The 27,937-nt window shown below is 34.0% G+C and overlaps 3 protein-coding genes across 3 annotated transcripts in view; all 3 read left to right on the top strand.

The window, feature by feature from the left end:
• Window positions 1-3,655, top strand: part of LOC139959152 (uncharacterized) — a 15,210-nt gene extending 11,555 nt beyond the window's left edge. The window contains exons 12-15 of the mRNA XM_071956748.1: window positions 1,834-1,884; window positions 2,358-2,402; window positions 2,669-2,707; window positions 3,159-3,655. Coding sequence (XP_071812849.1) covers window positions 1,834-1,884; window positions 2,358-2,402; window positions 2,669-2,707; window positions 3,159-3,640 — 617 coding nt within the window. The 3' untranslated portion in view covers window positions 3,641-3,655. The remainder of the gene's footprint in view (window positions 1-1,833; window positions 1,885-2,357; window positions 2,403-2,668; window positions 2,708-3,158) is intronic.
• LOC139959151 (uncharacterized) lies at window positions 3,643-10,183 on the top strand. The gene is made up of 13 exons (XM_071956747.1): window positions 3,643-3,688; window positions 3,863-3,925; window positions 4,814-4,852; window positions 5,304-5,708; window positions 5,992-6,054; window positions 6,317-6,364; window positions 7,388-7,435; window positions 7,621-7,671; window positions 8,119-8,166; window positions 8,362-8,412; window positions 8,886-8,930; window positions 9,197-9,235; window positions 9,687-10,183. The coding sequence occupies exons 1-13, from the start codon at window positions 3,643-3,645 to the stop codon at window positions 10,166-10,168; spliced, it is 1,428 nt and encodes a 475-aa protein (XP_071812848.1). The 3' UTR covers window positions 10,169-10,183.
• Window positions 10,171-27,937, top strand: LOC139959150 (uncharacterized). The gene is made up of 31 exons (XM_071956746.1): window positions 10,171-10,216; window positions 10,391-10,453; window positions 11,342-11,380; window positions 11,832-12,236; window positions 12,520-12,582; window positions 12,845-12,892; window positions 13,909-13,956; window positions 14,142-14,192; window positions 14,640-14,687; window positions 14,883-14,933; window positions 16,115-16,165; window positions 16,636-16,680; window positions 16,947-16,982; window positions 17,437-17,841; window positions 18,062-18,124; window positions 18,386-18,433; window positions 19,444-19,491; window positions 19,677-19,727; window positions 20,175-20,222; window positions 20,418-20,468; window positions 20,936-20,983; window positions 21,182-21,229; window positions 21,550-21,588; window positions 22,165-22,218; window positions 22,635-22,682; window positions 23,002-23,037; window positions 23,582-23,698; window positions 24,401-24,438; window positions 26,040-26,141; window positions 26,474-26,516; window positions 27,091-27,937. Exons 1-31 carry the CDS (start codon window positions 10,171-10,173, stop codon window positions 27,429-27,431), a joined length of 2,622 nt encoding a protein of 873 aa, XP_071812847.1. The 3' UTR covers window positions 27,432-27,937.

Raw genomic sequence — 27,937 nt, 5'->3', positions numbered from 1 at the left:
AGAACAGTTTACCAAGAACGATCTCTTTTCAAAAGTGAATCAACTGCCTATTATTTCTTTTTTCCCCTGAATTATTATGTTCACCTGTGTCACATTGTTTTTTGGAAGTAGAAATTAAATAGAAGTGAAAACAGATTGACTTGGGAAGTTTTATTGCAGGAAACATTCAAATCCAGTCGTGTCGTTCTAATGTGCCATGTGTTTTGCAAAAAAAGTATTTATCACACCAAATAATTATTCATCCAAGCATTGCTTCATTTTAGTAGCTTTGAATTTCCTAAGAAAAAAGGAAGATGAACAGTTTTTAATGTTTCTCATCACCTGTAATGAAAGAGGTTCATGAACATAGTGTTGATGTTCCCATTCTTAATCGTTAGTTCAGTAACTGCTGTTTAACAGAGGAAGCATTTAATAAGATTTTTTTTGGAAAAGTTCCTGAATAGTAAATACTACCTCCATGGAAGCATTTTCTCTATTGGATATGATGTTGTTCATCAGCTTATTTCTCAAAAGGTCATCTCACATATCTCAGTCTCAGTTCTTTTACTATGAGGTTTCTAATTTACCTACTTAATAGCACTTAGTCTAATGGATGAGGCTGCCAGTTTTTCTCCCTTTCTGTTGTTATATCCTGTAATCTATTTTCTCATAAAAAGACAACAATCAATTAATTTATTACACATTGTTATCACTACTCTATTTCATGTAGTTTGCACTGTTTAGTATTTGTTCCATTCTTCCTTGTATGGAGTGCATTACTTGAATTTTTGTTACAAGCCAGAAAATGGCTGTTGCAAGTTTGCAAACAGTCACACTTATCTTGCTGATAATATGTCTGTCTTCTTCAATGTCACTAAAGTAATAACCCAAGAAAAGGATACAACAACAGTTCAGACAACTACTGAAGGTAAGTTTTATTGGAACATTAAATATGTTGCAATTATTATTTTTGATTTTGTCATAATCTAACTTTTGTGGTGACCACTGCCATTGAAGGCTACCTGTGCATGAAACAAGTTACTGGACTTAAATTTGAGGCTCTTATTTATTTAGTGTGTTTATCACTTTCTCTTGCTTTAATAAATATCACAGCAGTGACTACTGAAGGAGAAAGCACTACAATTGCTCATTCAACTACTGAAGGTAAGTTTTGATTATAGCCTGATCAAGACTCATTTTGTTTTGTTATATTTTGCCCAGGATTTTTACCCTCAATATATATGTTGAGTCAATGTGGCGGTTCCATTTCAAAACATTCCTTAGTGCTGCTGAAAGTATCTAAACGTTTAGGCCATTGCATCTGATATTAAAAGTGTGTGGGTGGGATTCACTTTTATGAGATCTGTTGGTACATTCCTTAAACATTACAATGACATAATACCACAATACGTTGTGTTGATTCTTTATGCCGCATTTCTTGTCGTTACTTGATTCGTCATAAATATCTTCCATCAATGATCTACCAGGTAATCTTAGTATCAATATCATTGAGCGCTCCATTTTCAGTTTAAGGCTGAAATATTTTAGTGTATGTTTAACCTTTCCTGTCTTAATTATATATATTGTCTGAATATTTATCATATTACACAGCAGTAACTACAGAAGGACAAACAACAACAGTTCAGTCAACTACTGAAGGTAAGTGTTAGTGGAACATTAATTATGTTGCAATTATAAAATTTAATTTGTCATAATCATTCCAATACGAACTTTTGTGGTGACCACTGACATCGAAAGCTAGCTGTGCATGAAACAAGACACTGGACTTAAATTTGAGGCTCGTGTATGTTTAGTGTGTTTATCACTTTTTTCTTGATTTATTAAATATCACAGCAGTGACTACTGAAGGAGAAGGCACAACAACTGCTCAGTCAACTACTAAAGGTAAGTCTTGAGAGAACACTGATCAAGAATTATTTTTTTCTGTTATATTTTCCCCCCAGCTCTTTAATCTCGATATATGCATTGAGTTAATGCAGTGGTCCCACTACAAAAGCATTTCTTAGTACTGCTGACACTGTATCTGAACGTTTAGGCCATTGCATCTCATATCAAAAGTATTGGATGTGACACATTTTCTTGTGATCTGTTGGTAAATTCCTTAAACTGTTTGTAGTGCAGGATTAATGTTGCAAAAACATAATACCACAAGGGCCTCTGTCAATTCCGGATGCTGCATTTCTTACAATAACTTGATTTGTGGTAATTATCTTACATCACTGATATTCTAGGTAACCTAAGTATGAATAACATTTTACACTCCACTTTCAGTTTAAGGCTGAAATATGTAGTGTATATGATAGTTTTCTTGTCTTCATCATATATACTCTCTGAAAATGTATCATATTACACAGCAGTAACTACAGAAGGACAAACAACAACAGTTCGATCAACTACTGAAGGTAAGTGTCAGTGGAACATTAAATATGTTGGAATTGTAAGTTCTAATTTTGTCAGATCCAGTCCATTACTTAATTTTGTGGTGACCACTGACACCGAAGGCTACCTGTGCATTAAACAAGTAACTGGACTAAAATTTGGGGCTCTTGTATATTTAGTGTGTTTATCACTTTCTCTTGCTTTATTAAATATCACAGCAGTAACTACAGTGCACAAAACAATTCTTGTTGACTTAGTCTGAAATGATCTTTTCCTTAAACTTCTACAGAAGAAGAAGAAACAACTACTCCTGCATCCACTACCGAAAGTAAGTTAAATTGAGCAGTAAGCTTTTTGCTTGTCCAAATAAGGATATATATATATATATATGATGAACAAATAATCAATTTCCAAGTATCTTATTGATGCGTGTTATTATTACCACTCATGAATTGTTATTGTTACCTGTGCTGTTGTAATATCCTTAAATCTTATTTCTCATAAAAGGTAACTAGCAATATCAATCTTTACATGACTAGGATTTACATATTTACTAACAGTCTAGTTTCTTGTATGTCCAGTGGATGAGACATGTATCACAGAATTTCCATTTTAGAATTTGAGTGTTAGGGACTATTCAAAGCAATACATATCACTGTTGCATCATTTTTATCAAATTATATTTCTATTTTATTGAATTGATATTGAATTAGGACAAACTTGTTTGTTCATTTTTATATGATGGTGCTCAGTTCTCATTACTTGTTTCCTTCTGACAGTCTGCGTAAAGGTAAACATCAAAGAGAGCATCGGTGATTTTGTCCTCACACCTTTGGAGGACACCAGTGAGCTGTTTGAAGACCTTGACACCAGCCTTGAACCAAATTCCTTTGATGTGTTTGTACTTGAAGACATCAGTGAGGTGATAATGTCTGTGACATTGCCAGATGACTTGGGAGATGGTATCAGTGTTGTCTTGGCCTTCAAGGAGAGTGATTCTTCTGAATACCAACTAGTACTAGACAGTACTAGCCAAGAGCCCATCCGTCTTCAGAATGGAGACCTACTTTCGGACAACCTGCCAAGTGGAAAGGTAACAGATCTTGTACTGTTGGTGGAAAATAGTGACGATCCAACTGCCGTCAAGGAACTGCTAGAAGAAGGAGCAGTAATTGAAGCATGTGGTAAGTTTCTGCATTCTACCTTCAGGAAGAGATCTCATTTGAGGTCATTCCAATTCCTTGATATGATTCCGTATTAAAGATGGGGGTTGCGACTGTCTTGCACATGGAAAATAGAACCTGGTTTGGCACAGGACTTCTATACATCATGTGATGTCATTATCTGTCAGGCTGTGTCTTTAAAATAAATCCATATGCCTATGGCTGACATAATAATATTCAGCTATGCTGCAAAGCATGTCAGGATTCCATACTTCAATAGCCAAGCTGTGATTGTTTCCTCGCTTTTCTTTCTCTTTTAGTTAAGACAATTACCACTACCCAGACAACTTCAGAAACCACCGAGAAAGCCACCACTTCAGCTGGTCAGTCATTTTTATTTTATTGCAAATTTTATTGTCAGGTAGTTTTCATGAAGATGATGTTTAATATATTTCATCAAAGTTGTTAGTTAAAATTATGTTGATCATTTGATTTATAGTCTTGCTGGAGCTTGAGGTATCAAGACCTATTCTTCTTTGTTATATTGCCTACCAGATATTTACCCTCAATATATATGTTAAGTCAATGTGGTGGTTCAACTGCATGAACATTTCTTGATACTGCTGAAAATGTCTGGACTTTAAGGCCATTGCATCTCATATCAAAAGTATTGGATGTAACACAATTTTTTGTGATCTGTAGGTAAATTCCTTAAACTGTTTGTAGCGCAGGATTAATGTTGAAAAAACATAATACCACAAGGGCCTCTGTCAATTCTGGATGCTACATTTCTTGCAATCACTTGATTTGTGGTAGTTATCTTACATCACTGATATGATAGGTAACCTAAGTATGAATAACATTGTACACTTCAGTTTAAGGCCGAAATATTTTGTGTATATAGTAGTTTCTTGTCTTCATCATATATACTGTCTGAAAATTTATCATATTACACAGCAGTAACTACAGAAGGACAAACAACAACAGTTCAGTCAACTACTGAAGGTAAGTGTCAGTGGAACATTAAATATGTTGCAATTGTTAGTTTTTATTTCGTCATAATCATTCCATTACTAACTTTTGTGGTGACCACTGACATCGAAGGCTACCTGTGCGTTAAACAAGTCACCGGACTAAAATTGGAGGCTCTTGTATATTTAGTGTGTTTATCACTTTCTCTTGCTTTATTAAATATCACAGCAGTAACTACAGTGCACAAAACAATTCTTGTTGCCTTAGTCTGAAATGAACTTTTTCTTAAACTTCTACAGAAGAAGAAGAAACAACTACTCCTGCATCCACTACCGAAAGTAAGTTAAATTGAGCAGTAAGCTTTTTGCTTGTCCAAATAAGGATATATATTAAATATATGATGAACAAATAATCAATTTCTAAGTATCTTATTGATGCGTGTTATTATTACCACTCATGAATTGTTATTGTTACTTGTGCTGTTGTAATATCCTTAAATCTTATTTCTCATAAAAGGCAACTAGCAAGATCAATCTTTACATGACTAGGATTTACATATTTACTAACAGTCTAGTTTCTTGTATGTGCTGTGGATAAGACATGTATCACAGAATTTCCATTTTAGAATTTGAGTGTTAGGGACTATTCAAAGCAATACATATCACTGTTGCATCATTTTTATCAAATTATATTTCTATTTTATTGAATTGATATTGAATTAGGACAAACTTGTTTGTTCATTTTTATATGATGGTGCTCAGTTCTCATTACTTGTTTTCCTTCTGACAGTCTGCGTAAAGGTAAACATCAAAGAGAGCATCGGTGATTTTGTCCTCACACCTTTGGAGGACACCAGTGAGCTGTTTGAAGACCTTGACACCAGCCTTGAACCAAATTCCTTTGATGTGTTTGTACTTGAAGACATCAGTGAGGTGATAATGTCTGTGACTTTGCCAGATGACTTGGGAGATGGTATCAGTGTTGTCTTGGCCTTCAAGGAGAGTGATTCTTCTGAATACCAACTAGTACTAGACAGTACTAGCCAAGAGCCCATGCGTCTTCAGAATGGAGACCTACTTTCGGACAACCTGCCAAGTGGAAAGGTAACAGATCTTGTACTGTTGGTGGAAAATAGTGACGATCCAACTGCCGTCAAGGAACTGCTAGAAGAAGGAGCAGTAATTGAAGCATGTGGTAAGTTTCTGCATTCTACCTTTAGGAAGAGATCTCATTTGAGGTCATGATTCCGTATTAAAGATGGGGGTTGCGACTGTCTTGCACATGGAAAATAGAACCTGGTTTGGCACAGGACTTCTATACATCATGTGATGTCATTATCTGTCAGGCTGTGTCTTTAAAATAAATCCATATGCCTATGGCTGACATAATAATATTCAGCTATGCTGCAAAGCATGTCAGGATTCCATACTTCAATAGCCAAGCTGTGATTGTTTCCTCGCTTTTCTTTCTCTTTTAGTTAAGACAATTACCACTACCCAGACAACTTCAGAAACCACCGAGAAAGCCACCACTTCAGCTGGTCAGTCATTTTTATTTTATTGCAAATTTTATTGTCAGGTAGTTTTCATGAAGATGATGTTTTATGTATTTTATCAAAGTTCTTTTTTTAAATTAAGTTGATAATTGTATTTATTGTCATGCTATAGCTTGAATTAACATGAAGTCTCTGAACTAATGGTTGTTTCTGGATATCTTAATCTATAAGTACTTTTGCAAAATTGTAAAAGAAGTGATGGAATCATGCCAATAACATTTTATATTCACTTTTTTTCCAAATAAAGGTGACACTGGATTGGGGCCAAATCTACAAACCACTGCAATAACTGAAGGTTAGTGTAATAACTGAAGTTTTGCATTTCCTTTTTTCGGTGTATGTCTCGATATATTATTACCATAAATACCATATATTATTTGTGTTTAGTTAAGGCTCATTGTTGTATAAAGTCTTAACATTAAATGGTGGTGACATGCACAAGTTGTACAAGACAAAACCAGAACAGTTTACCAAGAACGATCTCTTTTCAAAAGTGAATCAACTGCCTATTATTTCTTTTTTCCCCTGAATTATTATGTTCACCTGTGTCACATTGTTTTTTGGAAGTAGAAATTAAATAGAAGTGAAAACAGATTGACTTGGGAAGTTTTATTGCAGGAAACATTCAAATCCAGTCGTGTCGTTCTAATGTGCCATGTGTTTTGCAAAAAAAGTATTTATCACACCAAATAATTATTCATCCAAGCATTGCTTCATTTTAGTAGCTTTGAATTTCCTAAGAAAAAAGGAAGATGAACAGTTTTTAATGTTTCTCATCACCTGTAATGAAAGAGGTTCATGAACATAGTGTTGATGTTCCCATTCTTAATCGTTAGTTCAGTAACTGCTGTTTAACAGAGGAAGCATTTAATAAGATTTTTTTTGGAAAAGTTCCTGAATAGTAAATACTACCTCCATGGAAGCATTTTCTCTATTGGATATGATGTTGTTCATCAGCTTATTTCTCAAAAGGTCATCTCACATATCTCAGTCTCAGTTCTTTTACTATGAGGTTTCTAATTTACCTACTTAATAGCACTTAGTCTAATGGATGAGGCTGCCAGTTTTTCTCCCTTTCTGTTGTTATATCCTGTAATCTATTTTCTCATAAAAAGACAACAATCAATTAATTTATTACACATTGTTATCACTACTCTATTTCATGTAGTTTGCACTGTTTAGTATTTGTTCCATTCTTCCTTGTATGGAGTGCATTACTTGAATTTTTGTTACAAGCCAGAAAATGGCTGTTGCAAGTTTGCAAACAGTCACACTTATCTTGCTGATAATATGTCTGTCTTCTTCAATGTCACTAAAGTAATAACCCAAGAAAAGGATACAACAACAGTTCAGACAACTACTGAAGGTAAGTTTTATTGGAACATTAAATATGTTGCAATTATTATTTTTGATTTTGTCATAATCTAACTTTTGTGGTGACCACTGCCATTGAAGGCTACCTGTGCATGAAACAAGTTACTGGACTTAAATTTGAGGCTCTTATTTATTTAGTGTGTTTATCACTTTCTCTTGCTTTAATAAATATCACAGCAGTGACTACTGAAGGAGAAAGCACTACAATTGCTCATTCAACTACTGAAGGTAAGTTTTGATTATAGCCTGATCAAGACTCATTTTGTTTTGTTATATTTTGCCCAGGATTTTTACCCTCAATATATATGTTGAGTCAATGTGGCGGTTCCATTTCAAAACATTCCTTAGTGCTGCTGAAAGTATCTAAACGTTTAGGCCATTGCATCTGATATTAAAAGTGTGTGGGTGGGATTCACTTTTATGAGATCTGTTGGTACATTCCTTAAACATTACAATGACATAATACCACAATACGTTGTGTTGATTCTTTATGCCGCATTTCTTGTCGTTACTTGATTCGTCATAAATATCTTCCATCAATGATCTACCAGGTAATCTTAGTATCAATATCATTGAGCGCTCCATTTTCAGTTTAAGGCTGAAATATTTTAGTGTATGTTTAACCTTTCCTGTCTTAATTATATATATTGTCTGAATATTTATCATATTACACAGCAGTAACTACAGAAGGACAAACAACAACAGTTCAGTCAACTACTGAAGGTAAGTGTTAGTGGAACATTAATTATGTTGCAATTATAAAATTTAATTTGTCATAATCATTCCAATACGAACTTTTGTGGTGACCACTGACATCGAAAGCTAGCTGTGCATGAAACAAGACACTGGACTTAAATTTGAGGCTCGTGTATGTTTAGTGTGTTTATCACTTTTTTCTTGATTTATTAAATATCACAGCAGTGACTACTGAAGGAGAAGGCACAACAACTGCTCAGTCAACTACTAAAGGTAAGTCTTGAGAGAACACTGATCAAGAATTATTTTTTTCTGTTATATTTTCCCCCCAGCTCTTTAATCTCGATATATGCATTGAGTTAATGCAGTGGTCCCACTACAAAAGCATTTCTTAGTACTGCTGACACTGTATCTGAACGTTTAGGCCATTGCATCTCATATCAAAAGTATTGGATGTGACACATTTTCTTGTGATCTGTTGGTAAATTCCTTAAACTGTTTGTAGTGCAGGATTAATGTTGCAAAAAAATAATACCACAAGGGCCTCTGACAATTCCGGATGCTGCATTTCTTACAATAACTTGATTTGTGGTAATTATCTTACATCACTGATATTCTAGGTAACCTAAGTATGAATAACATTTTACACTCCACTTTCAGTTTAAGGCTGAAATATGTAGTGTATATGATAGTTTTCTTGTCTTCATCATATATACTCTCTGAAAATGTATCATATTACACAGCAGTAACTACAGAAGGACAAACAACAACAGTTCGATCAACTACTGAAGGTAAGTGTCAGTGGAACATTAAATATGTTGGAATTGTAAGTTCTAATTTTGTCAGATCCAGTCCATTACTTAATTTTGTGGTGACCACTGACACCGAAGGCTACCTGTGCATTAAACAAGTAACTGGACTAAAATTTGGGGCTCTTGTATATTTAGTGTGTTTATCACTTTCTCTTGCTTTATTAAATATCACAGCAGTAACTACAGTGCACAAAACAATTCTTGTTGACTTAGTCTGAAATGATCTTTTCCTTAAACTTCTACAGAAGAAGAAGAAACAACTACTCCTGCATCCACTACCGAAAGTAAGTTAAATTGAGCAGTAAGCTTTTTGCTTGTCCAAATAAGGATATATATATATATATATGATGAACAAATAATCAATTTCCAAGTATCTTATTGATGCGTGTTATTATTACCACTCATGAATTGTTATTGTTACCTGTGCTGTTGTAATATCCTTAAATCTTATTTCTCATAAAAGGCAACTAGCAATATCAATCTTTACATGACTAGGATTTACATATTTACTAACAGTCTAGTTTCTTGTATGTCCAGTGGATGAGACATGTATCACAGAATTTCCATTTTAGAATTTGAGTGTTAGGGACTATTCAAAGCAATACATATCACTGTTGCATCATTTTTATCAAATTATATTTCTATTTTATTGAATTGATATTGAATTAGGACAAACTTGTTTGTTCATTTTTATATGATGGTGCTCAGTTCTCATTACTTGTTTCCTTCTGACAGTCTGCGTAAAGGTAAACATCAAAGAGAGCATCGGTGATTTTGTCCTCACACCTTTGGAGGACACCAGTGAGCTGTTTGAAGACCTTGACACCAGCCTTGAACCAAATTCCTTTGATGTGTTTGTACTTGAAGACATCAGTGAGGTGATAATGTCTGTGACATTGCCAGATGACTTGGGAGATGGTATCAGTGTTGTCTTGGCCTTCAAGGAGAGTGATTCTTCTGAATACCAACTAGTACTAGACAGTACTAGCCAAGAGCCCATCCGTCTTCAGAATGGAGACCTACTTTCGGACAACCTGCCAAGTGGAAAGGTAACAGATCTTGTACTGTTGGTGGAAAATAGTGACGATCCAACTGCCGTCAAGGAACTGCTAGAAGAAGGAGCAGTAATTGAAGCATGTGGTAAGTTTCTGCATTCTACCTTCAGGAAGAGATCTCATTTGAGGTCATTCCAATTCCTTGATATGATTCCGTATTAAAGATGGGGGTTGCGACTGTCTTGCACATGGAAAATAGAACCTGGTTTGGCACAGGACTTCTATACATCATGTGATGTCATTATCTGTCAGGCTGTGTCTTTAAAATAAATCCATATGCCTATGGCTGACATAATAATATTCAGCTATGCTGCAAAGCATGTCAGGATTCCATACTTCAATAGCCAAGCTGTGATTGTTTCCTCGCTTTTCTTTCTCTTTTAGTTAAGACAATTACCACTACCCAGACAACTTCAGAAACCACCGAGAAAGCCACCACTTCAGCTGGTCAGTCATTTTTATTTTATTGCAAATTTTGTTGTCAGGTAGTTTTCATGAAGATGATGTTTAATATATTTCATCAAAGTTGTTAGTTAAAATTATGTTGATCATTTGATTTATAGTCTTGCTGGAGCTTGAGGTATCAAGACCTATTCTTCTTTGTTATATTGCCTACCAGATATTTACCCTCAATATATATGTTAAGTCAACGTGGTGGTTCAACTGCATGAACATTTCTTGATACTGCTGAAAATGTCTGGACTTTAAGGCCATTGCATCTCATATCAAAAGTATTGGATGTAACACAATTTTTTGTGATCTGTAGGTAAATTCCTTAAACTGTTTGTAGCGCAGGATTAATGTTGAAAAAACATAATACCACAAGGGCCTCTGTCAATTCTGGATGCTACATTTCTTGCAATCACTTGATTTGTGGTAGTTATCTTACATCACTGATATGATAGGTAACCTAAGTATGAATAACATTGTACACTTCAGTTTAAGGCCGAAATATTTTGTGTATATAGTAGTTTCTTGTCTTCATCATATATACTGTCTGAAAATTTATCATATTACACAGCAGTAACTACAGAAGGACAAACAACAACAGTTCAGTCAACTACTGAAGGTAAGTGTCAGTGGAACATTAAATATGTTGCAATTGTTAGTTTTTATTTCGTCATAATCATTCCATTACTAACTTTTGTGGTGACCACTGACATCGAAGGCTACCTGTGCGTTAAACAAGTCACCGGACTAAAATTGGAGGCTCTTGTATATTTAGTGTGTTTATCACTTTCTCTTGCTTTATTAAATATCACAGCAGTAACTACAGTGCACAAAACAATTCTTGTTGCCTTAGTCTGAAATGAACTTTTTCTTAAACTTCTACAGAAGAAGAAGAAACAACTACTCCTGCATCCACTACCGAAAGTAAGTTAAATTGAGCAGTAAGCTTTTTGCTTGTCCAAATAAGGATATATATTAAATATATGATGAACAAATAATCAATTTCTAAGTATCTTATTGATGCGTGTTATTATTACCACTCATGAATTGTTATTGTTACTTGTGCTGTTGTAATATCCTTAAATCTTATTTCTCATAAAAGGCAACTAGCAAGATCAATCTTTACATGACTAGGATTTACATATTTACTAACAGTCTAGTTTCTTGTATGTGCTGTGGATAAGACATGTATCACAGAATTTCCATTTTAGAATTTGAGTGTTAGGGACTATTCAAAGCAATACATATCACTGTTGCATCATTTTTATCAAATTATATTTCTATTTTATTGAATTGATATTGAATTAGGACAAACTTGTTTGTTCATTTTTATATGATGGTGCTCAGTTCTCATTACTTGTTTTCCTTCTGACAGTCTGCGTAAAGGTAAACATCAAAGAGAGCATCGGTGATTTTGTCCTCACACCTTTGGAGGACACCAGTGAGCTGTTTGAAGACCTTGACACCAGCCTTGAACCAAATTCCTTTGATGTGTTTGTACTTGAAGACATCAGTGAGGTGATAATGTCTGTGACTTTGCCAGATGACTTGGGAGATGGTATCAGTGTTGTCTTGGCCTTCAAGGAGAGTGATTCTTCTGAATACCAACTAGTACTAGACAGTACTAGCCAAGAGCCCATGCGTCTTCAGAATGGAGACCTACTTTCGGACAACCTGCCAAGTGGAAAGGTAACAGATCTTGTACTGTTGGTGGAAAATAGTGACGATCCAACTGCCGTCAAGGAACTGCTAGAAGAAGGAGCAGTAATTGAAGCATGTGGTAAGTTTCTGCATTCTACCTTTAGGAAGAGATCTCATTTGAGGTCATGATTCCGTATTAAAGATGGGGGTTGCGACTGTCTTGCACATGGAAAATAGAACCTGGTTTGGCACAGGACTTCTATACATCATGTGATGTCATTATCTGTCAGGCTGTGTCTTTAAAATAAATCCATATGCCTATGGCTGACATAATAATATTCAGCTATGCTGCAAAGCATGTCAGGATTCCATACTTCAATAGCCAAGCTGTGATTGTTTCCTCGCTTTTCTTTCTCTTTTAGTTAAGACAATTACCACTACCCAGACAACTTCAGAAACCACCGAGAAAGCCACCACTTCAGCTGGTCAGTCATTTTTATTTTATTGCAAATTTTATTGTCAGGTAGTTTTCATGAAGATGATGTTTTATGTATTTTATCAAAGTTCTTTTTTTAAATTAAGTTGATAATTGTATTTATTGTCATGCTATAGCTTGAATTAACATGAAGTCTCTGAACTAATGGTTGTTTCTGGATATCTTAATCTATAAGTACTTTTGCAAAATTGTAAAAGAAGTGATGGAATCATGCCAATAACATTTTATATTCACTTTTTTTCCAAATAAAGGTGACACTGGATTGGGGCCAAATCTACAAACCACTGCAATAACTGAAGGTTAGTGTAATAACTGAAGTTTTGCATTTCCTTTTTTCGGTGTATGTCTCGATATATTATTACCATAAATACCATATATTATTTGTGTTTAGTTAAGGCTCATTGTTGTATAAAGTCTTAACATTAAATGGTGGTGACATGCACAAGTTGTACAAGACAAAACCAGAACAGTTTACCAAGAACGATCTCTTTTCAAAAGTGAATCAACTGCCTATTATTTCTTTTTTCCCCTGAATTATTATGTTCACCTGTGTCACATTGTTTTTTGGAAGTAGAAATTAAATAGAAGTGAAAACAGATTGACTTGGGAAGTTTTATTGCAGGAAACATTCAAATCCAGTCGTGTCGTTCTAATGTGCCATGTGTTTTGCAAAAAAAGTATTTATCACACCAAATAATTATTCATCCAAGCATTGCTTCATTTTAGTAGCTTTGAATTTCCTAAGAAAAAAGGAAGATGAACAGTTTTTAATGTTTCTCATCACCTGTAATGAAAGAGGTTCATGAACATAGTGTTGATGTTCCCATTCTTAATCGTTAGTTCAGTAACTGCTGTTTAACAGAGGAAGCATTTAATAAGATTTTTTTTGGAAAAGTTCCTGAATAGTAAATACTACCTCCATGGAAGCATTTTCTCTATTGGATATGATGTTGTTCATCAGCTTATTTCTCAAAAGGTCATCTCACGTATCTCATCAGTTCTTTTACTATGGGGTTTCTAATTTACCTACTTAATAGCACTTAGTCTAGTGGATGAGGCTGCCAGTCTTTCTCCCTTTCTGTTGTTATATCCCGTAATCTATTTTCTCATAAAAAGACAACAATCAATTTATAACACATTGTTATCACTACTGTATTCCATGTAGTTTACACTATTTAGTATTTGTTCCATTCTTCCTTGTATGGAGTGCATTACTTGAATTTTTGTTACAAGCCAGAAAATGGCTGTTGCAAGTTTGCAAACAGTCACACTTATCTTGCTGATAATATGTCTGTCTTCTTCAATGTCACTAAAGTAATAACCCAAGAAAAGGATACAACAACAGTTCAGACAACTACTGAAGGTAAGTTTTATTGGAACATTAAATATGTTGCAATTATTATTTTTGATTTTGTCATAATCTAACTTTTGTGGTGACCACTGCCATTGAAGGCTACCTGTGCATGAAACAAGTCACTGGACTTAAATTTGAGGCTCTTATTTATTTAGTGTGTTTATCACTTTCTCTTGCTTTAATAAATATCACAGCAGTGACTACTGAAGGAGAAAGCACTACAATTGCTCATTCAACTACTGAAGGTAAGTTTTGATTATAGCCTGATCAAGACTCATTTTGTTTTGTTATATTTTGCCTAGGATTTTTACCCTCAATATATATGTTGAGTCAATGTGGCGGTTCCATTTCAAAACATTCCTTAGTGCTGCTGAAAGTATCCAAACGTTTAGGCCATTGAATCTGATATTAAAAGTGTGTGGGTGGGATTCACTTTTATGAGATCTGTTGGTACATTCCTTAAACATTACAATGACATAATACCACAATACGTTGTGTTGATTCTTTATGCCGCATTTCTTGTCGTTACTTGATTCGTCATAAATATCTTCCATCAATGATCTACCAGGTAATCTTAGTATCAATATCATTGAGTGCTCCATTTTCAGTTTAAGGCTGAAATATTTTAGTGTATGTGTTACCTTTCCTGTCTTAATTATATATATTGTCTGAATATTTATCATATTACACAGCAGTAACTACAGAAGGACAAACAACAACAGTTCAGTCAACTACTGAAGGTAAGTGTTAGTGGAACATTAATTATGTTAAAATTATAAATTTTGATTTTGTCATAATCATTCTATTACTAACTTTTGTGGTGACCACTGACATCTAAGGCTACCAGTGCATGAAACAAGCACTGGACTTAAATTTGGGGCTCTTGTACATTTAGTGTGTTTATCACTTTTCTCTTGCTTTATGAAATATCACAGCAGTGACTACTGAAGGAGAAGGCACAACAACTGCTCAGTCAACTACCAAAGGTAGTCTTGATAGAACACTGATCAAGAATTATTTTGTTCTGTTATATTTCCCCCCAGCTATTTAATCTCAATATATGCATTGAGTCAATGCGGTGGTTGCACTACAATAACATTTCTTAGTACTGCTGAAAGTATCTGAACGTTTAGGCCACTGCATCTCATATCAAAGTGCGTGGGTGGGATTCACTTTTATGTGATCTGTTGGTACATTCCTTAAACTGTTTGTAGTGCAGGATTAACATTACAATGACATAATACCACAAGACGTTGTGTTGATTCTTTATGCCGCATTTCTTGTCGTTACTTGATTCGTCATAAATATCTTCCATCAATGATCTACCAGGTAATCTTAGTATCAATATCATTGAGCGCTCCATTTTCAGTTTAAGGCTGAAATATTTTAGTGTATGTTTAACCTTTCCTGTCTTAATTATATATATTGTCTGAATATTTATCATATTACACAGCAGTAACTACAGAAGGACAAACAACAACAGTTCAGTCAACTACTGAAGGTAAGTGTTAGTGGAACATTAATTATGTTGCAATTATAAAATTTAATTTGTCATAATCATTCCAATACGAACTTTTGTGGTGACCACTGATATCGAAAGCTAGCTGTGCATGAAACAAGTCACTGGACTTAAATTTGAGGCTCGTGTATGTTTAGTGTGTTTATCACTTTTTTCTTGATTTATTAAATATCACAGCAGTGACTACTGAAGGAGAAGGCACAACAACTGCTCAGTCAACTACTAAAGGTAAGTCTTGAGAGAACACTGATCAAGAATTATTTTTTTCTGTTATATTTTCGCCCCAGCTCTTTAATCTCAATATATGCATTGAGTCAATGCGGTGGTCCCACAAATATTTTAGTGTATGTGTTACCTTTCCTGTCTTAATTATATATATTGTCTGAAATTTATCATATTACACAGCAGTAACTACAGAAGGACAAACAACAACAGTTCAGTCAACTACTGAAGGTAAGTGTTAGTGGAACATTAATTATGTTGCAATTATAAAATTTAATTTGTCATAATCATTCCAATACGAACTTTTGTGGTGACCACTGACATCGAAAGCTAGCTGTGCATGAAACAAGTCACTGGACTTAAATTTGAGGCTCGTGTATGTTTAGTGTGTTTATCACTTTTTTCTTGATTTATTAAATATCACAGCAGTGACTACTGAAGGAGAAGGCACAACAACTGCTCAGTCAACTACTAAAGGTAAGTCTTGAGAGAACACTGATCAAGAATTATTTTGTTCTGTTATATTCTCCCCCAGCTCTTTAATCTCAATATATGCATTGAGTCAATGCGGTGGTCCCACTACAAAAGCATTTCTTAGTACTGCTGACAGTATCTGAACGTTTAAGCCATTGCATCTCATATCAAAAGTATTGGATGTGACACAATTTTTTGTGATCTGTAGGTAAATTCCTTAAACTGTTTGTAGTGCAGGATTAATGTTGAAAAAACATAATACCACAAGGGCCTCTGTCAATTCCGGATGCTGCATTTCTTACAATAACTTGATTTGTGGTAATTATCTTACATCACTGATATTCTAGATAACCTAAGTATGAATAACATTGTACACTCCACTTTCAGTTTAAGGCTGAAATATGTAGTGTATATGATAGTTTCCTTGTCTTCATCATATGTACTCTCTGAAAATGTATCATATTACACAGCAGTAACTACAGAAGGACAAACAACAACAGTTCGATCAACTACTGAAGGTAAGTGCAAGTGGAACATTAAATATGTTGGAATTGTAAGTTCTAATTTTGTCAGATCCAGTCCAATACTTAATTTTGTGGTGACCACTGACACCGAAGGCTACCTGTGCATTAAACAAGTAACTGGACTAAAATTTGGGGCTCTTGTATATTTAGTGTGTTTATCACTTTCTCTTGCTTTATTAAATATTACAGCAGTAACTACAGTGCACAAAACAATTCTTGTTGACTTAGTCTGAAATGATCTTTTTCTTAAATTTCTACAGAAGAAGAAACAACTACTCCTGGATCCACTACCGAAAGTAAGTGTTAATGAGCAGTAATAATGCTTGTTCATGTAAGGATATATATATATGATGAACAAATAATCAATATTGAAGTATCTTATTGATGCATGTAATTGTTACCATTAAAGGATGCACCATGGATTGGTATTTTTACATGGCTTGTTGTAATATGGTTAAATCTGATTTCTAATAAAAGGCAACAAGCAATGTCAATCTTAACATGACTAGGATTTACATATTTACTAACAGTCTAGTTTCTTGTTTGTCCAGTGGATAAGACATGTATCACAGAATTTCCATTTTAAAATTTGAGTGTTAGGGACTATTCAAAGCAATACATATCACTGTTGCATCATTTTTATCAAATTATATTTCTATTTTATTGAATTGATATTGAATTAGGTCAAACTTGTTTGTTCATTTTTATATGATGGTGCTCAGTTCTCATTACTGGTTTTCTTTCTGACAGTCTGCGTAAAGGTAAACATCAAAGAGAGCATTGGTGATTTTGTCCTCACACCTTTGGAGGACACCAGTGAGCTGTTTGAAGACCTTGACACCAGCCTTGAACCAAATTCCTTTGATGTGTTTGTACTTGAAGACATCAGTGAGGTGATAATGTCTGTGACATTGCCAGATGACTTGGGAGATGGTATCAGTGTTGTCTTGGCCTTCAAGGAGAATGATTCTTCTGAATACCAACTAGTACTAGACAGTACTAGCCAAGAGCCCATCCGTCTTCAGAATGGAGACCTACTTTCGGACAACCTGCCAAGTGGAAAGGTAACAGATCTTGTACTGTTGGTGGAAAATAGTGACGATCCAACTGCTGTCAAGGAACTGCTAGAAGAAGGAGCAGTAATTGAAGCATGTGGTAAGTTTCTGCAGTCTACCTTCAGGAAGAGATCTCATTTGTGATCATTCTTCTCCTTGATATGATTCCGTATTAAAGATGGGGGATGCGACTGTCTTCAAAATGAATCCATATGCCTATGGCTGACATAATAATATTCAGCTAGGCTGCAAAGCATGTGAGGATTCCATACTTCAATATCCAAGCTGTGATTGTTTCCTTGCCTTTTCTTCTCTTTTAGTTAAGACAATTACCACTACCCAGACAACTTCAGAAACCACCGAGAAAGCCACCACTCCAGCTGGTCAGTGATTTTTATTTTATTTCAAATTTTATTGTCTTGTAGTATTCATAAAGATTATGTTTAATGTATTTCATTAAAGTTATTTTTGTTAAATTAAGTTGATAATTCTATATATTGTCATGCTAGAGCTCATTACCATGAAGTCTCTGAACTAATGGTTGTTTCTGGATATCTTAATCTATAAGTACTTTTGCAAAATTGTAAAAAGAAGTGATGGAATCATGCCAATAATATTTTATATTCATTGTTTTCCAAATAAAGGTGCCACTGGATTGGGTCCAATTCTACAAACCGATGCAATAACTGAAGGTTAGTGTTATAACTGAAGTTTTGCATTTCCTTTTTTCAGTGTATTTCTTGATATATTATTACCATAAATACCATATATTATTTGTATTTAATTGAGGCTCATTTTTGTATTAAGTCTTTACATTAAATTGTGGTGACATGCACAAGTTGTACAAGACAAAACCAGAACAGTTTACCAAGAACGATCTCTTTTCAAAAGTGAATCAACTGCCTGTTATTTCTTTTTTCCCCTGAATTATTATGTTCACCTGTGTCACATTGTTTTTTGGAAGTAGAAATTAAATAGAAGTGAAAACAGATTGACTTGGGAAGTTTTATTGCAGGAAACATTCAAATCCAATCGTGTCGTTCTAATGTGCTTGTTCAAAAAAAGTATTTATCACACCAAATAATTATTCATCCAAGCATTGCTTCATTTTAGTAGCTTTGAATTTCCTAAGAAAAAAGGAAGATGAACAGTTTTTAATGTTTCTCATCACCTGTAATGAAAGAGGTTCATGAACATAGTGTTGATGTTCCCATTCTTAATCGTTAGTTCAGTAACTGCTGTTTAACAGAGGAAGCATTTAATAAGATTTTTTTTGGAAAAGTTCCTGAATAGTAAATACTACCTCCATGGAAGCATTTTCTCTATTGGATATGATGTTGTTCATCAGCTTATTTCTCAAAAGGTCATCTCACGTATCTCATCAGTTCTTTTACTATGGGGTTTCTAATTTACCTACTTAATAGCACTTAGTCTAGTGGATGAGGCTGCCAGTCTTTCTCCCTTTCTGTTGTTATATCCCGTAATCTATTTTCTCATAAAAAGACAACAATCAATTTATAACACATTGTTATCACTACTGTATTCCATGTAGTTTACACTATTTAGTATTTGTTCCATTCTTCCTTGTATGGAGTGCATTACTTGAATTTTTGTTACAAGCCAGAAAATGGCTGTTGCAAGTTTGCAAACAGTCACACTTATCTTGCTGATAATATGTCTGTCTTCTTCAATGTCACTAAAGTAATAACCCAAGAAAAGGATACAACAACAGTTCAGACAACTACTGAAGGTAAGTTTTATTGGAACATTAAATATGTTGCAATTATCATTTTTGATTTTGTCATAATCTAACTTTTGTGGTGACCACTGCCATTGAAGGCTACCTGTGCATGAAACAAGTCACTGGACTTAAATTTGAGGCTCTTATTTATTTAGTGTGTTTATCACTTTCTCTTGCTTTAATAAATATCACAGCAGTGACTACTGAAGGAGAAAGCACTACAATTGCTCATTCAACTACTGAAGGTAAGTTTTGATTATAGCCTGATCAAGACTCATTTTGTTTTGTTATATTTTGCCCAGGATTTTTACCCTCAATATATATGTTGAGTCAATGTGGCGGTTCCATTACAAAACATTCCTTAGTGCTGCTGAAAGTATTCGAACGTTTAGGCCATTGCATCTGATATTAAAAGTGTGTGGGTGGGATTCACTTTTATGAGATCTGTTGGTACATTCCTTAAACATTACAATGACATAATACCACAATACGTTGTGTTGATTCTTTATGCCTCATTTCTTATCGTTACTTGATTCGTCATAAATATCTTCCATCAATGATCTACGAGGTAATCTTAGTATCAATATCATTGAGCGCTCCATTTTCAGTTTAAGGCTGAAATATTTTAGTGTATGTGTAACCTTTCCTGTCTTAATTATATATATTGTCTGAATATTTATCATATTACACAGCAGTAACTACAGAAGGACAAACAACAACAGCTCAGTCAACTACTGAAGGTAAGTGTTAGTGGAACATAAATTATGTTAAAATTATAAATTTGGATTATTTCATAATCATTCCATTACTAACTTTTGTGGTGACAACTGACAATAGAAGGCTACCAGTGCATGAAACAAGCACTGGACTTAAATTTGGGGCTGTTGTATATTTAGTGTGATTATCACTTTCTCTTGCTTTATTGAATATCACAGCAGTTACTACTGAAGGAGAAGGCACAACAACTGCTCAGTCAACTACCAAAGGTAAGTCTTGAGAGAACACTGATCAAGAATTATTTTGTTCTGTTATGTTTTCCCCCAGCTCTTTAATCTCAATATATGCATTGAGTCAATGCGGTGGTCCCACTACAAAAGCATTTCTTAGTACTGCTGGCAGTATCTGAACGTTTAGGCCATTGCATCTCATATCAAAAGTATTGGCTGTAACACATTTTCTTGTGATCTGTTGGTAAATTCCTTAAACTGTTTGTAGTTCAGGATTAATGTTGCAAAAACATAATACCACAAGGGCCTCTGTCAATTCCGGATGCTGCATTTCTTACAATAACTTGATTTGTGGTAATTATCTTACATCACTGATATTCTAGGTAACCTAAGTATGAATAACATTGTACACTCCACTTTCAGTTTAAGGCTGAAATATGTAGTGTATATGATAGTTTTCTTGTCTTCATCATATATACTCTCTGAAAATGTATCATATTACACAGCAGTAACTACAGAAGGACAAACAACTACAGTTCGATCAACTATTGAAGGTAAGTGTTAGTGGAACATAAATAATGTTGCGATTAAGAAAATTTGGATTATTTCATAATCATTCCATTACTAACTTTTGTGGTGACCACTGACAATAGGAGGCAACCTGTGCATTTTACAAGTCACTGAATTAAAATTGAAGTCTTTTGTATCTTTAGTGTGTTTATCACTTTCCCATGCTTTATTAAATATCACAGCAGTAACTACAGAAAGACAAACAACAACAGTTCATTCAACTACAGAAGGTAAATGTGATGTATTGTGAACATGTTTTAATTCTTTGTAGCTCAGGTTTTTACTGTGCATTGAATATTTATGGTTTATTTGCAACAATTGAGGTTGTAAAGTTGTCACACACAAAACCAGAAGATCCAAGAACTCCATGAAGGCTGCAGTAAATTAAGGAAACACATCTTGCAAGTATCCAACTGCTTGATCTCTAGCTAAGTTTTACTTGTCAACATTTTATTTTGCTCTTAAAGAGAGACTCATCAATATAGTGCATCACACTTGAGTATTCTTGTTGAATTCGTCTCAAATGATCTTTTTCTTAAAACTTCTACAGAAGAAGAAGAAACAACTACTCCTGGATCAACTACCGAAAGTAAGTGTAAATGAGCAGTAAGCATTTTGCTTGTCCATGTACAGATATATATATATATATATATATATATATATATATATATATATATATATAGATGTGGACAAAGAATCTGTCTTGAAGTATCTCATTGATGCATGTTACTATTAACACTAAAGGATATACCATGTTTGGTATTTTTTCCTTTGCTGTTGTAATATCCTTAATTTGCTTTCTCATAAAAGGCAACAATCAAATCAATCTTTATGTGATTAGGATTTATATATTTACTTACAGTCTAGTTTCTTGTATTGCAGTGGATTAGACATGTATTACAGCATTTCCTTTTTAAAATAAGAGAGTTGGAGACAATTCAAAGTAATACACATCACTGTTGCGGCGTTTTTCTTTTGTTATATTTCTATTTTATTGATTATATATTGAATAAGGTCAAACTTGTTTGTTCATTTCTATATACAAGATTATTTACTCAACATAAAATAACCAAGAGCTAGACTGTGTATGCACAATATCACATCTTCAGGAGTAGGCTTCACGAATTGTATATGTTAGTTTCCCTTTCTTTGTCAACTATCACAGAAGCAACTACAACAGAAGGAGAGAATACAACAATGCTACAGTCAACCACTGAAGGTTAGTATTAATTTTTTTACAAAATGACCTGAGACTTCCATTTTCTTACCTTCTACATATATTTTCAGTCAATCTATTGGTTCAGCTACATGATCAGTCAATGACACTGCTGAGAATTACTTGCAGTTTTAGACCAAACATCTCATGTCAAAATCATTGGGCAAAAAGACATTTATTTGATCTATTGGTACAGTTCAGTAAATGTGTATGGTACGATATTCTCATTGCAACAGCAGTAATATCACAACAGTATAATGATGATTACTGTTGCCCATGTAGTAATGTCATTTGGGTTCTGATTTCAGTGTCAGCAAACCACAAGGTTGGTTGTGAAAGAACAATACCACTCCACTTTAAGTGAAAGGCTTCACTACTTGCTTTTTATATTAGCTTTCCTGTCTTATCATATATCACAGCAGTAACTACAGAAGGACAAACAACAACAATTCAGTTCAATACTAAAGGTAAGAATTCCTTGTAAAATAATATTTTAAAATGTTCCATGGGACTTGATGTTGTTGTTCCTCTACTTATTCATGCATTAATAAAAATATAAACTGTTCTTGAATAGTTGATCTGTGTACCTTTTATCAATATTCATAGGGTGGCTTGAAGTTAATATTGTTTGCAAACATTCAGGAAAATCTGTAAGGTACAGAATATACATTGTGACATCAACATTTTACAATGGTTATATTGCTTTTTGATGTTATGACTTTCTGTTAACCTGATTTTGACAAAGTAAAATCTTGTTAATTTTTGTTGCTTTTTCAAACGTCACAGGAGAAAGCACGACAACAGTTCAGTCAACTACCAATAGTAAGTATTAGAGATTTTGAACATGTTAAATAATACTGCATTCAAAAGAATATATACTGCACATTAACATCTTTACAACAAAATGGTTAAGTATATCTCCCAGCAGTCTTTACTGAACAGAAGCATCATCAAATTGTAATGTGGTGATCACTGCTCAATCCCATATAAATGTAGTGATCATACAATCCTGTCAAACACTGACACTGTTGAATTTTGTAAAACTAACCATTATAGCTGTGTTTACTGCATCCGCTTAACAAGCAGCAATACTTTTACTACTGTCTCAGATTCTGGCCTAGCAGAAGTTTCACTTTAATTGCTGCCTAGGTTGCTATGTAAAGCTTCTAATTGTATCAAGCTAAAAGGTTGGTTGAAATATTAAGTACCTGAGCACAATTGGGTAACAATGCAACTAAGGTAGACTTTACATGTCCCCTCCTTTGGCTCTTAAATTTTAGCAGCATCACTGATGGAGGTAATGATGACAAGGCCTGATGTGAATGATTTGCTATTGACAGTTTGAATGAATTTTTATTAATTGTAGAAGAAAGTACTACTGCTTTCCTTGGTATAACTGCTACTACTGAGGCTCCAGAAGGTCCAGAAGAGAATGTCACCACCACTACAATGGAAATTCAATCAACAACAACAAGTCCAGAGGGTTAGTCAGTGTGACTCTTTGTACTTGTAGCTCTCACCAATTCATGCAGAACCATTATTAAATATTAATCTATAATTGAATCAATTGAGTGGTCTTCACTAATGTCTTTAAAATATTTCAGTAAACATGTAATGTTACAATTTCTGTTCTTGCCACAATTAGAGCAAATTTAGCCATGGGGCACTTGAAGCAGCTAGGTATATTTTTGACATTATGTCCCACAGATAGCCATTTCAGTGGTCTCGAAGCTTCCAGCACCAATAATCATGAAGCATAAGATAATTCACCTATAACATACCTGAATGTATAATGAGCATTGTTAGTTCAATTTATCAGATATTAAGTTGAATTAGATCAATTGTCAGACTTTGATATCAAAGTGTCTTAGATTGAGACATCAAGTTGAAGTTGCTGCAGTACAGAAAAAACAGTATGAAATGCTGTCAATACAGCCTCCTGCATATCAATTAACTGTTGATTACTACTGTCAATGGTTAAATTGCCTACTCTGGGAGGTTGGTGTTTATTACAAAGTATTGTAGGTTTCTGTATCCATCATATGTTACTATTGTTTAATATCAATGGGTGTATTGTTATGTTTGTTGTATTTACATTGTTTTTGGAGAAAGACTACATTTAAAGAAGTTTCATTGTTTGCTTAGTTTATATTATACAAATTTTAAATATCTTCCATTTATACAGACTCTGCTGGCTGCTTCTTTGATGGTATCATGTATGATGTAAGTCTCCATGGCAAGATACATATTTTCTCTTTATAATTGATATTAAAGTCTGAATTATAATCAAAGTAAGGTGAAAAGAACTGATTCTTTTATATAAAGGAAGAGCAAAAGGAAGGTATTGTATTGGTATATGTGTCCGACTTTACATCAGAAATTCAAAAATTCTCTTGTCACTTTCTGAATTCAAAGTAATATCAAGTGGACAATCATTCTTTTGCAATCATTTTATAGGAACCAAGCACATCTAACTTCTGAACAAGAAGAATCAAATGTCAAAATGTATTTATTTTGTTGTTTATTCAGTGAATATGTTGTCTTGGAATATATTCCTAGCATTGCATGACAAATAGATGTTGTAGATTGAGTACTGTAAAAAAATTCTAGCTTGGTTTTGAGGTAAAGACATTTGAGGAATATAGATGCCACACTAGATTTGATTAAACTGTGACTTTGCAAATGTTGCTTGCAACACAATAGACTCAAGCAGTGAGCTATCAGACTGATAGTTTAGGTTTTGACCATGTGGACAGAAATAATAACATACAAATATTGCTCTTTTGTCTGGGGTTGTTTTTAGTATTATTCTTCATAATAGGGGGAAATATATTTATCTTTTGATCTGCCATTGAAAGGCTTTCATCAGTACTGCAAGATATTCAGGCTATATTAACAGGTTAACAATGTATTCTAGCAATTCTATGTTTTGATTGTCCATATGCTGTATAAAGAATAGCCATTTCAACTTTGCTTTTACTGAAAAGAGCAATGTTATTTAGACTGATTGGTCCATATTATCTTGTGACCAAGTCTTGTACTGTTAATGGCTAGAAGTAGGTATTTTCTTGACCTTATGTTGAGATGTCTGTTTATAGTCATGGCTGCACATCTCCAAAGCAATGAATCTTCCAGCTTCACAAGTAAACATATATTGTTTTTTTATACCAAATGTTCATCGAACCTCAGTCAAAAGTTAGCATGTTTTGGCTCCTTTAGCGATTACCCTTCACAATTGTTGTCTTGGCATGCCACAAACAATGGTAACTGCTTTGCCCAGAAGGGAATGACAAATTTATCTCATAGTCATCTCGTAAAAGTCATGATCCTTGCCATTGCCAATACTGATCAAAGGCTGTTAAGTTTGTCTAAGAAGTTAAGTTTAGACCTGGTGCATGCATTACTGACCTTTGTGGACCATAATATGAAGCTAAACAAGAATGTCTCAGTGGTTAACAAATGCTGTACAATAGAATGCCTTACTGCATTTGTGCCACTGTGGCAACATTTGAGACATAACATTATCTTTAAAAAACAATATCTTGGGGTTGTAAGTGCAAACTGTGTTCAACATGTGATGTATTTTGTTTTAAATATTGTGACCAGTTTAGCACATTCAACAAGTTTAATGCACAATGTATACATCACACAGGCCCTCAATAATATCCTAGTTGTTTGTAAATATAAAATGAAGTTCAAGTTGTAGATGAGTTACATGCACAAACAGTTATATTGCACTGCATTCTCTTGATTGATTGATTGATGATTTATTGATTGGTGTCGATAAAGAAGTTGTTTACTCATTGTCATTCCTTTACATTCAGTATGGAGAAAAGGTGCCGTCTCGTGACAGTTGTTCAGAGATGTACTGTACAGAGTTTGCAGGACTCACAATTGAAAGAAAGAAATGCAACTTAAATTGTGTGGTAAGTCAATGTTAAAATGAGAAATGCTCAAAATGTTAAATCACAGCAACAAAATATCATATTAAGATAAAAGTTTCTTTTCACTGGCTTTTTAAAGCTCAGAATTCAATATACCCTAAACATGAGCAACATATTTGGCTGCCATATGTATTGGAATGCTGTCCAATTGTTCCTTCGGTGCAATGAGGTATTATAAAGATAATGATATCCGCCTTCTATTAGTATGAATTTCTGTAGTAATCGGTTACAATTTCCACTGTATATTGTTCTGCTGAAATCATCATTAACCATCTTTGCAAACACACACATCATTTTTTCATTGTTCTTTACAGGGCAAACTTGTTTACAAAGAAGGCCAGTGCTGCCCAATATGTGGTAAGTTGTGCAATAATTCTTGCATTTTTATTCTCTTCATCTTCTTCTTTCATTCTGCTAAGATAATACTAAGTCACTTGTATTGCCATAAGATACTTTGAACTACCTTTCCTGTGAAGTTCATCAAGCGCATATACTTGAGGAATTGTAGCTTATCTTGTTTCTTGTATCTACTGGGATCACACCACACTCTGCTCCTGTAATAGATGATTAATTATGACAGTGATGAACAAACATAAGTGTTTGTATTAATGTATCAATTCATTTTGTTTTTCTTAATAGCCTTTTGTTTTATCATCTAAATGGTGCAATGTCTAACTGCTGTTTATGGATATATATGTATATATATATTCCACTAGGTTTTCAGTATAATTAAGCATTCATTTTTTGCTCTCCAGTGGTATGTAAAATGATTTGACAAAATCTTCATGAATGCTCCTTTGAATGAGCAATTTGATGACATATGAACCTATGAACCTTTTGTTTAAATTAAAAATGAAGTATGCAACTTTATCATGTGTAGTGGATTTAGAATAATTGGATTTACAATCTCGTTTTTTCACCTTTATAACAGAACGGGAGGAAGAGCCATGTAAGAAGCGAAGTGCAGTTCAAAATGGTCTGAAGATAGATGATTGCATTTACACTGGACCAGTGCTGATGACTTACTGTGATGGTTCATGCCCGTCCATGGCAAGGACTTACACCACCTTCCCATACTTTGACATGATGTGTACTTGCTGCAAACCTCTGACATACAGAACCAAGGAGCTCCCATTACAATGCCCAGATGGATCCATTACAACCTACACTCACTTAATCATTGAACAGTGTAGCTGTGAGCGTTGTGAGTTCCAACCAAAGATCCCTCAACTTGGTGTTATAGCCGATGAAGATAGCACTGTACAAACATAGAGAATATGACTGGGAGAGTACTCCAACATCCATGACATAAAATTTTTCTTTTAGCTATTATTAACCTCTTTCCCTACAAAATCTTTCAATCTCACCACTGTCTGAGTTTATTTTAACTAATGAAGAAAGTTTGAAACATAAATGAAGTTTTACTAAGAACTCAGGTTTATTAAACTATCATGGATTAAGAAGTTGATTGCTGTTAATATCAAAATATCAGAAAAATGCAACTCCTTTTTGTTTTGACTGATATTCAGTAATCATTGATTATTTTTCTTCATTTAATCTCTGATCAAAATATGTGCAATAGCTTTAACAAACAACTGCTATTCTGCCAAATACAATTTCTGAATAATGAAGCTTTCACTTTCACCATCTATAACGATGAGTAATTTAAAAAAAAAATTATATTTTTTCTTTCATTTTCTGATTATCTACTTTAATGCTAAATCCTGAAATAAAAATAAGGTATATATTTAATAAAATCTATTCTGAATGCAATTAAA

The sequence above is a fragment of the Apostichopus japonicus genome, chromosome 18, assembly GCF_037975245.1.
Source record: "Apostichopus japonicus isolate 1M-3 chromosome 18, ASM3797524v1, whole genome shotgun sequence".
NCBI classification, from domain to species: Eukaryota; Metazoa; Echinodermata; class Holothuroidea; order Aspidochirotida; family Stichopodidae; genus Apostichopus; species Apostichopus japonicus.
Note: the sequence above shows the minus strand (reverse complement) of the source record. Positions and strands in the feature narration are given on the sequence as shown.